We start from the raw sequence: 11,511 nt of genomic DNA on the forward strand, positions 1-11,511 counted from the left end.
GGCTTTGGAATTTGTTAAGGAGAAGGCTGATATTGAAAGCATAAAGTAAATTTTTATGTTACCTGCCGCTATAAATATAGGGCCAAGAAAGTTGTTCCATGGTGGTTGAACAAAACAGCCATTAGAATCTTTTGGCAGAGCACCATCACCATGCCTTTCGAAGGTAAAGCTGAACCGATTCAAAGCCCCACGCCACCCATTTGCAAGTACAATACTTTTCTGACTCAATAGAGAAAAGATGATGGCTTGTAATTTCTATCAAATCTATCACTTTTTGGTCTGAATAATTGTAGATTTGAAATCGGTTTATAATTTTATAATTTAAAAAACTAAAACATGGGTATCTTTTGTGTATATATATATTTTATAATCTTGCTATCTTGTGTCATATTTTACGCATGTGGAGATAGTTAGTAAGATGAGATTTGCTAACAGAGTATATTTCACCATTTTGCCCTCTATATAAACACTCTTCTCTCCTGTTTTTCATTCTTCTTGCTGATTTCTCTCAATCATACCAGTCAAAATTATCAGCCTAGAAGGGGGAGTTATCGCCAAGTAGAAGGCGATACCACAAAAATATCATGGACATCCAAATTTTGGAGGATTTCAATTTTTTGTTGTTGTGAAGAAATGGGAAAATTTTGTATGGTTGACTTGTTCTCACATGTATTTGAAAGATTTTTGAAGAAATTTTGATGTTTTTTGTAGTGATTTGCAGTTCTAGATTTTGGGCAAATGAGATGTGAGATTTTTTAATGTCTTCATGTTGATGGTAGAAATGTTGGTGGTATCAATATTTTGTCTTGGATTTGGTTTTGGCTAGGGTTCGAAACTTCAATCTTCGTTTATTTCTAATAAAACATGATCATTCAATGTTTTGTTAAAAAACTTGGAAAACGATTCTTCCACCTATCCCATTCAAGAGATCTCAAATCGCTCTATTTAAAAATGATTTATTCAAAAATTGAAAAAATTAGAATCTCATTAACTGTAGAACATTCGCTCTTAGTTGAAATATCAAATGTCAAACTTTAAATTTTATTTCAATGTCATACATTTAGTCTCATTCACATTGAATGTCTCTTATTTCTATAAGATTTGACCTGCATTAACATTACAAATTTACATTAAATCCAACAGCATTTCCTTGTGCAACACAGGATTTAAACATAGTCAAAGTTCTAGCTATATATGCAAATGCAAACAGGAAAAAAAAAGAGTTTTCCGTGGTTCAAATGACATGAAACGTGTAATAGTTTACTGCCCCCTTGCCAAGATTCTCTAAGATAAGTTCTTCAGCAGATGGGAAGCTCTGCAAGGAAAGGAAAAAACTAATAAATTTGCATATCAAGTGTAGATGACATTCAAAATCAACAGTGCACATTACTGAGTAAGATCACACACGCACAAATCTTAATGAAGGTAATGTAGCACATAGACATTGGCAACCCGCAAATTGCAATTGGTTAGGAATTGAGCCAAACCCGAACACCCTTTAGCTTTAGTTCAATTTGAATTCGTAGAGCCGACATTAAGGATAGTTCAAGTTCGATTCAAATGAAAATGGTTCAGTTCGAGTTTGACTCGAATTTTTAATTCAAATTCAAGACTAGAATATATGCCTCAGATTCACGATTTGAATTTGTGACTTATTGATAAAACGACATCGTTTAACAATTATTTAACATAATTTAAATCAAGTCTGAAGTTAAATTCAAATTGAATCGAGTCATATATCCAATTTGAATTAGGCTTAGTTTTAAAATAAACCAAATCTCTTAACTTGAACTAGGTTTATATTGAAGAAAACGAATTTAAACTAAGTCGAATCAAATTGAGTTGGGTTTTGAACCCAAGCTAACTTGGGTCCAACACTACCTGCAATACCAAAAGCTTATATCACAATGCAAAGCAGTCGAACACAACATAGGAAGCACTATCGAGGATGGGATTTCTAGTGGATTCGACAAAATAGTTTCCCCTTAAGTAGTTTTGATAAGAATGCTGCAGTAGAACCTTTAAAGCATAAAGTAAAGATCTTCTAAAGAGCCATTATGCAGACCAATTGATCTTTACTGACACTAAGAATTTACTCATTCTTGAGACTCCAACCAGTTCCAGCCTATATTGGTTACGGCTACCGAGTTCTCATATTTCACAACAACTACTCTTACTCAACTCTTACCCACATAGTATTTTACCATCCCTCAGCAGCCAAGACAACAAAACTATGTATTCATACTTTTAAATACATAGTTGTAGTTGAATACATATGATGTGATTTTGAATAAAAAATAAGCCGAAAGACATCCCACCCATGGTTTGATGCAAACCTAACCTTTTATCCACTAACTATTAAACATTCAAACTCTCACTCGTAAACTATTAAATGTAATAGAAATAGTTAACTTTAAGGGTAAAATCATTATTTAACAAATAATATATTAAAAATAATAACATTATTTATTTCTCCCTAGATTTAGAAAAGTAACAATTTCTCTCACGGAATTAAACTTTAAAAAATCACATTTTCCCCCTTGTTAGGTTTTGTGTTTTCTAACTATTTTTTTCTGGCTCTCTCTCCCTCCATTGACCATCCTGCCCTTCTCCCCTTCTTTGACGTCTTCGTCAGAGAAGAGGAGAAAGGCAGGATGGTTGTCAGAAGAAGAGGGGGCTGGAGAAAAATCGTCAAAAAAGGCCAAACCTAACAAGGGGGAAAATGTGATTTTTCAAACCTAATGAATCGAGTCACGGGTCAAGTTCAAATTGAATCGTATCATCTATTCAGCTCGCAAGTTAAACCAAGTCCAACTCTCTCTAATTTGAGTTCAATTCAGTTTTAAAACGAATCAAATCAAATTTCTTAATTCGAACTCAATTTATATTCAAAGTAAATAAATTCGAACCGGACCTAATCACCCTAAACCGGTTTCAAGTTTAAGCCAACTCAATTTGGGTCTAACACTACCAACAATACCAAAAGCTTATATCACAACGTAAAGCAGTCGAACACATCATAGTTAACACTATAGAGGATGGGATTTCTAGCGGGATTCAACAGAATAGTTTCCTCTTAAGTAGTTTTGATAAGCATGCTGCAGTAGAACTTTTAAAGCATAAAGAAAAGATCTTCTAAAGAGCCATTATGTGGACCAATTGATCTTCCCTGACACTAAGAATTTACTCATTCTTGAGACTCCAACACAGTTCCAGCCTATATAGGGTACGGCTACCAAGTTCTCGTTTTTCACAACAGCTACTCTTGCTCAACTCTTACCCACATAGTATTTTACCATCCCTCAGTAGCCAAGACAACAAATTACTTAATAAAATTATGGATTCATATTTTTTAATACTTAATAAAATATATAAATAATATATCATTATATAATTAAATAATTTTAAATAAAAGATAAATAAAACCCAATCATCACTTATTTCTACACCTAATTATCTTCTAAAAAACTGGTATAGATAGCTTTACTCATAAGTAAATTCTCCATATTAAGAATCTTGTATATAAAATTCAAACAAGAGTTAATGAAAATCTCATATATCAACTATCCAAATCAAACAAGAGTTTAATTCATTAAGCTCATCTCTGTCTTCAACCTTCTGCCTTTTCTTAGAGTGGGTGGCACTGAGGAGCTCAACCCAGAACTTTAGTATTAATAGAAAAACTAGTAACAGTACCTAAATCATCAACAGATGCATAATTGGAAAGTAAGAAAGGCAAATAATACTCTCTAATAAAGCATAAAATTTTATAGAAGTCTAAGCAACAATTCATACCACGTAGCGCCAGCCTTGCTGATAATTACTTAAATGAAACCACAAAGAAAGAAAAAATCATAACCTAAATTAAGAGGCTGATTTCTGGCCGTCGCATTCGGGAGTCTCGTCAAAATTTTTACTGGCAAACTTAGCGGAGGCCATTCCAACTTCAAACACCAAATTATCCCCGCTGGACCGGATCCCCGTGATGGACCACCACTTGAAGAAAGCCCAGACCCGTATACCATCCAGTTCCGCGATCCGACCATGCTCGATCTTCCCCCTAATTTTATTAGAATAGTTAGCCAAATAGTTGTCCGGCGGGAGAGTCAATCTACATGCGCCACCGAGCTGCACGGAGAACTCGCCAGAGGTCTGGTTCAAAGTGTAGGTTTGAACCGATGAGGGAAGCAGCCCGATTGGGAAGCCGTAGTTTGTTAACTCCGCATGTGCGAGGGTTGGAGGATGGAGGCTCGAATACGAGAGACGGGTTGAGAGGAGGAGAAGGAGAGATAAGAGCAACAGAGCTTTGGCCATTGTCGGGTTTTTTCGATGAATTTTGCTTAGTTACGTGAGAGAATTGTATATGTTGAATTGAGGAGAAGAAGAATATGCCTAGGATAATGAAAAAGAATATATTGACTTCGCGACAATACTATTAGCGCCACGCAAGTCGCAACGTTCTTTCCGCCCTACTTTCGTAAACTATGGTTTACGAAATTAACAAATATATATATATATATATAAAACCTTAAAATTAACAAGAAAATCCCTAACGTTAGTGCCCTTCCTGATATAGACATTTTAAACAAAAATTCCCTACCCATTGTGTCCTTCCTGGTAGATGTTAGACATTTTTAACTATTGGGCGTATCGGTGTGCGTGGATATGCATGTGCACGTATATGTGTGGTGTGTATGTGCAAGTATTTATATATTATGTGATTAAATAAATAAAAATAAAAAATATATTAACATTTAATCATATAATTATATATAATTAATTATATATAAAAATTATATATATAGTTTATTGTTATCGTATATACAAAGAGTAATAGTATGTATATATATTTTTCAATAGATTATTTAAGTATACAAAATATGTGATATTGTATTATTTGATATTACTTTATTTTTAATTCAAAATTATTTAATTGTATGATGATATATCATTTATATAACAAAATTATAAATTAAAAATATATACACATAATTTTATTCATTTACAAACTACCGAGCCCATGAACTGAGATCTTTGGATAGCAAATTTCAAACACTTAAATTATATATATAAATAATAATATGTCATAATATAATTAAATATTCTTTTATCTTTAATTTTTATATATATATATATATATATATATATATATATATATATATATATATATATATAATTACCTAATTTCAAATTGTTGTGACAAGAGAGGGTGGATTGGACAATAATGAATAAAAGCTGAGAATGAGATGATGTAACAATAGAAGGCCTCACTTACAGGACGTCTTTAGCTGCATCACTTAGGACAAATGGTTCAATAATGGCATGGAGTATTTTGAGTGGTACCAAAGAGAGTTTAATTAAAAATACGGTATGAAGTAAAATTTTGAATTATTCAATATTGAATGTGAATTATTGAATTGTCTGCTGGAGACAATGCCCTTCCTTTCTCTTTCTGATTCCCCACTGTTTTGCTGCAAGGCGGATCAGAATTGTTGATCTGGCGGGTTAGCCCAACTTATATTCCCTAAGCCACATTGGCCTCAATTGTTAGGTCTTCAACCAAAGCTCAAACCATTATGCTAAATAAATTTTTAGTTTAAATAACTATTTCTCACGTTTCATACGAAAAGACCAATTGGTTATTTGCTTTTTTTTTTTTTTTTCCCATTTATACGTTCTGCCAAATGAAAAGTATATGTCCGATATGTAGATAAGATACTAATAGGGTTAGATTCGAATCTAGTCAACTCAAGCTTGATTCGATCGAACCTGAAACGAGTCGACTTTAGCCAAATTCGAATTATTCGTCAGATTTTCTAATTAAAATTTTTAATATAAAACAACGTCGTTTTGATCAATATATATTAAAACGACGTCATTTTGATAACGAAAAATTGGCCGAGTTAAATTCGAGCTAGATACTAATATCGTTATCAAGTTTTGATGTGTTCATAGCATGAATAAGGTTAGATTTGAATCGAATTAAATTTAAGTTCGTATGAGCTTGAACTCGTTTTAATTTGTATAAAATTGAACTTGGGCTTGAGCTTCAACTTGTTTAAAAAAAGTCAAGCTTGAGTTCGAACTTTTAATTTGTTATTAAAACAACATCGTTTTAATATATATTGATCAAAATGACATCGTTTTGTATTAAAATTTTTAGTTCACGAGTTTGACGAGTTAAACACTTTAAAGCTAGAGCTAAAAAATATTGAAATTTCACGCTCGAGCTCGAGCTCGAGCTCGTTTGAGCTTGGTCATTCGAGCCAAGTTTGAAATCTAGCTCGATTCAAATCCAACTTTACACAAAAGTATGATGAGAATGATAAGGTTGATATATTTGAATTTGGATTGATTATTTTTTTGTAACAAAACACTCTATCTAAGCTGAATCGTTTTTTTATAATCGAACATATTATATCAACCAGGTAAAATTTTAAATCCAATTATTGGCCCAATCAATCGGAAGAGTAAAAGTTTAATTTTCATCTGCACAAGAGATACGGTGGATTTATGAGAACATGCCATGTACAGTGTATGATAATAGTTGCTTACAAATTATAATAAAACTATATGTATCTATTTTAGATACATAAATATATACACTTATATATGTCCTCATACGATTGAATGATTCTGAATTAAAGATAAAATAATATATAATTAAGTGATAACAAATATAAGTGTATAAATATTTATATATTTAAAATAGATACCTATAATATTATTTTATAAATTATAGTGAAAAAGGACACATCTTTTTAAAATGAATTTTGGTGGCAAGTGAGCAAGCAGGGCAGGAGCAAGAAATTCTTCATCAAAAGGGTTGATTAAGAATTCCAAATCTCTGCATTTTTGACCTTGGAGACACTCTCCAGCACTTCATAAGGAATTATGTCCCCAATCACCACCACCCTCTTGCTTTCCAGGTCTACTTTGTATGATGTCACCCCTGATTTTAAGCCACATATCAAACATACAGACGATTACACTCGTAGCAAGATAATCAAACTTCAACAGGATCTGTAAATTATTGTAGCAAAACAGATAAGAAAAATTAGTATGCATTCAACAAGCTCTAAGACCAAGTCTTTGGCGCTCCCTTCTTTGAACCGGGAGAGAATTTTTCAATAAAGACAGGAATGAGAATAACTAAAATCCCAACAGTCTTCCCTACTCATCGCCTCCTCTGTTCGTCTCTTACCTTACATATTGTTTAAAATCTTACATATTGAATTAAACTTACAAAAGTTTTAGATTATTACAAATCAATATTGACACTTGATTGTTTTTCTAGGAGGATGGAGAGAGAAAAGTGTAATTAATTTTTCCCACATGAATAAGGAGAGAAAATTTTTTTATGGAGAAAGTCAGTGATGGGGCAAGAACGGAGACAAAAATTAAAGTATTTGGCTCCTAACCGCTCCATTCCACCCTGTTGTCATTACTAGCTCTGATATATGTTTAAGCATCATCTTCAACAGTTGAAGAACTTTACCTAGAAAACCATATACCCAGAAAACATGTTGGATCCCCCTTAACTCAAAATTTAAAAGAAAAAAGAAAGCCACTTCATAGATTAGTTTAAAGATATGTACCTTCCATTTTGGATATATGTTTCTCAACTTTTCTTGCACATCCATGGCAGTGCATGGACACCCTCAGCACCACCATCTGCATTCATCTTAATGATCCATTAACAAAACATCAAACAAATACAAACTTAATTTTTTGAGGAGAAAATATTTGCATACCTTAGGCTTTAATTGAAAAGCCAGTGTCTGGTTATCAGAAACAACATCTTTTAACCTCAGCAACTGGGCTCCTTCACTCATGGTGAATGGCTTTTTCTCAAATATATCATCTCCACTCTCCAAGGTGTTGAGGCAGAAACAAGAACATGATGAACTTGTAGTGAGACAAAGACAATCTAACATCTTGCCAAAACTGAGCTTCCCCATGTCAACAAATGTAATATAAACAAGCCCTCTTCTACTTGGGAAACTACAACATGCCCATCTGTGTGATGCAGTGTAAAAATAGGGGAGAGAGAAGCTAAAATGGTCAACTTTTTTTGGGAAAGCAAAAAGGCTTAGAGAACCCAATGAAAGCTTCAAGATACTGAAGAAGAAAAGAGGACACTAAACCTATTTTTATGTGTAGATCAATCGGTTATTGGGCAAAGGCACTAGTGTTAACCGTAATCACAACAGGATATCCTCTTGTGATGAACCCCTTAACTTCTCTAAAAGCTTCAGAAGAGGAATTTCATGTGAGAGAATTTAGAAGAGAGTGAGTGATCCTCTCATGTGACTACTGTTACCTAGTCATAGGAGAACCCCTACGCCAATTAAAAAGCAAGTAAAGCAAAGATATTAATTACAAAAGGAGGAATTAGAAACATCAATCCATGAAAAAGTTTATGCTAGTAATCAAACACGATAAATCACTCTTAATTTATTCAATATAGTAATTATTGGTTTAGTCACTGTATCCTAAGATTTATTTATCTAGCGAAATCAAGTGAGGTTCCCCCATCATTAAAAAAAATTTTATGACTTGTGTCAACCTATGACTGAGTCTTAAATGACAGGGAAGAAAGAATATGTGTGTAAATATATATATATATTGGTTGATGGATCTGGATAAGCAAGTCTTATTATATATGTCTATTTTGAATCATTAACAATGTTTAATGCTATCAATAAAATTATATGTACATATTTTTAAGTACATAATTGAGTATATAAATATGTATTATCAGGTAATTGGGTGATTTTGAAATAAAGATAAAGTAACACTGAATCATATAAAGTGTGTATACATAGAATTGCTCTATTGCTATTCCTTGCCGATCTTAATGTTAATTATATATGAAGTTGCATTAAGTGCTCTGTTATATGTATATTTTATAGTCTTTCGCGATCGCCACTTGACTTTCTTCACTCACATGAATTAGTTAGTCATATGGTATGGTGTGGCAAAGAATGCAGAAGGGAATAATATATAAGGATGATCGAATCTGAATGTAATGCAAGAGTAGAAAATTTACTATAATAATTCAGACACTATGAGAGTGGAAGCTGTGACAGACTTTGTCTTGGCCCTCAATATTATTGTGGGAGATGACACAGAAGGCCTTGAATTATTGGCAGCCATGAGGTCAGAATAGTTATGAATTATTGGAGGACTGAATAGAATTATAATAACTTTAAGTTAAATGGGTCTATTCTCTACAGGTTGGTCCATGTGATTGATGGTTCCTTTTTTTAGAGTGTGAAGATCATAATTATAAGGAATAAGATTTGAATTTAATATTGGCAGGTATATTGTAGTTTTTTCAATATTTATGTTATTTAATATTAGAGTTATTATAGCGTACAATTAATCTGTATGAATATTTGATTGTATAGTTTATAGTATGTTAAGATTTCAAATATAAAGTATGAAACTTATATCTTATATTAAAAAATATGAATTTATGGTGTGTCGTTTATATGGATTTGGACACTGTAATCTCAAATTAATACCAGATAGCAGAGAGAATAATTTGGATGAAGAGATAGACACAAAGCCATATGTTCGGCAGGTGTAAGTCACATGAGTTTTGACGTGGAAGAGGCCAACAAGCAAAGGCGATTCAGTAGCAATATGTTTGACAGGCCAGCAAAAGAGAAGGATTTCTTTATATTTTGGATCGTTACGGGGGAGCAAGAGAGCAACAGGCTCCGTCTTCTCAGTTTAGTGCGGTTCGCTGTAGCGCTCTGCGCACCGCAACCTAAAATTAATCCCTTCATGTTATCTCCTGTTCTCGTCCCACATTCTACGCTATTCTCTTCTTGAACCCACAGCTATTATTCAAATTTTGAAGGATTTGTCCGGTGGTAAAAGCAGGGCAAGAATTAATTACATAATTTTTTTGTGGCAACACTGATACAGTAATCAGACCCACAAATTCTAATCTAGACAATAAAATTAATGGACATCAAATCCTCTCAAAATCAGAGCAAATAAATTATGACGGGTGTGGTTAAGCGATCAATTTTATATGGTAGAGTCACAAGTGAATGGCCAGCCAGCCAGCTAATAGCCATTCTGGAATGTAACGAATAGTAGGGTCACCGCCGCCGATGGACTTAAAAAATTGTAGCAGGTTTTAAACTAACTCGATAAAAACATGCATCATGACATGTATATTCAGATAAGAATACAATCGGACACCAACTCTTTAGAATTAGATTAATCTAAGATTTGTTTAGGAATTTCCTTTTTAAAATATATTGGTCTGTTATCTGTAAAGGAAACTCATAACATTCATAGAATATGTAATGACAACCCTCAGGACTAGGGTTAGATTCGAATTGAGTTTATTTGAGTTTGAGCTTAAACGTAGTTCAAACGAGCATAAAACAAACTCAATTCAAGTGAGTTCGAGTCTAAAAGTTCAACATTTTTGAGTTCAAGTATCAGAGTGTTTAGCTCGTCAAGCTCACAAATTTAAAATTGTTGATATAAAACGATATTGTTTCGACTAATATGCATTAAAATGATATTATTTTAATAATGAGTTAAGCTAAAAGCTCGAGCTAAACTCAAGCTATGTAAATTGAGCTGAGCTCGAGCTCGACTATGATCGAATCTAGCCCTATTAGGACCACGTTCAACTAGACTAGAAATTAGGTCAAGTCAACTGATTTTTAGCTCTCCAAACACGAATTATATGTTGTCCAAGTTACCTTTTTTGGGACAACCCATAGGGATATGGCCTACAAAATTGCAGATTGTGTTAGACTCGCAAACACTCGGTACAACCTATTAAAAAATAATAGATAATTTTAAAAAATAAATTTTAAATATAAAAATATATAATATAACGGGTTGCTCTACAAAAACATATGGTTCTGTCTGCTAAGGAGACTACAAAAGTATAGTCAAAGGGACTCTGAGCCATGCCACGCATGTGAGCAAGCATGATTTGCAACAGGTTGTCATCTGACAACATATCAAGATCTAACTCATAACTTATTTAGTTCAATAGTTGTAAGGTCGGTCATTAGATTCAAAATTTATCCTACTTGATAAAGTTGGTTCGGTTCCAAATATGGTGATCCGGCTTGGATGGGTTAAATGGGCAAAACATAGAACAATCACTACCGCAAAGTTTTAATTACAAGGGAAAACAAGAGGTTGAAAACTCTCTTGAATATCAAATGCAGAATCCAAAAACCTTGCCCACTCATTTAAGTATCTCTCAAAACCTACTATGATTTGCAAAAAGAAGAAATTTATAAACTCAAAGGAACGACCGTTCTAGAATTTTAAGTGATAGTCATTCAAACCAAGAACAAAGTCATTTCTCTAGTCAAACCTATTTTGCCAAAAGTTAGATGTTTATATGAAACGCATGTTTCCAACACTTGAACACTTGATCTACTATTGGAACACTCATTTTTCACTCAGAACGTCTGTTCTTGAATTCAAGTTACCATATTCAACAATTAGAATGTCCGA

General features: G+C 33.1%; 1 protein-coding gene and 1 long non-coding RNA gene across 3 annotated transcripts; both read right to left on the bottom strand.

The window, feature by feature from the left end:
- Positions 1 to 1,012: 1,012 nt before the first annotated feature.
- Positions 1,013 to 4,485, bottom strand: LOC123201027. The gene is made up of 2 exons (XR_006498698.1): positions 3,860 to 4,485; positions 1,013 to 1,315 (listed from the first exon to the last, which is right to left on the bottom strand). It is a non-coding gene; the product is annotated as an uncharacterized LOC123201027 (long non-coding RNA).
- A 2,016-nt stretch (positions 4,486 to 6,501) lies between these two features.
- On the bottom strand, positions 6,502 to 8,403 carry LOC123201001 (protein SODIUM POTASSIUM ROOT DEFECTIVE 2-like). Of its 2 annotated transcripts, none has more exons than XM_044616441.1 (3): positions 7,755 to 8,380; positions 7,599 to 7,674; positions 6,502 to 6,952 (listed from the first exon to the last, which is right to left on the bottom strand). In XM_044616441.1, exons 1-3 carry the CDS (start codon positions 7,959 to 7,961, stop codon positions 6,831 to 6,833), a joined length of 405 nt encoding a protein of 134 aa, XP_044472376.1. In that variant the 5' UTR covers positions 7,962 to 8,380; the 3' UTR covers positions 6,502 to 6,830. The 2 variants fall into 2 exon arrangements, with proteins under 2 accessions (XP_044472376.1, XP_044472377.1); XM_044616442.1 differs by lacking the exon at positions 6,502 to 6,952 and adding an exon at positions 7,092 to 7,498 and having other exon boundaries at positions 7,755 to 8,403.
- Positions 8,404 to 11,511: the final 3,108 nt, after the last annotated feature.

Source organism: Mangifera indica, chromosome 17, assembly GCF_011075055.1.
Source record: "Mangifera indica cultivar Alphonso chromosome 17, CATAS_Mindica_2.1, whole genome shotgun sequence".
Taxonomy (NCBI): domain Eukaryota; kingdom Viridiplantae; phylum Streptophyta; class Magnoliopsida; order Sapindales; family Anacardiaceae; genus Mangifera; species Mangifera indica.

Excerpts from the sequence above, each read along its gene's own strand:
- LOC123201001 (XM_044616441.1), bottom strand. The coding sequence starts at position 7,961 with ATGGGGAAGCTCAGTTTTGGCAAGATGTTAGATTGTCTTTGTCTCACT. Across the intron at positions 7,675-7,754 it reads CTTTTCAATTAAAGCCTAAG|ATGGTGGTGCTGAGGGTGTC; the intron begins GTATGCAAATAT and ends AGATGAATGCAG. Across the intron at positions 6,953-7,598 it reads ACATATATCCAAAATGGAAG|GGGTGACATCATACAAAGTA; the intron begins GTACATATCTTT and ends GCTTAAAATCAG.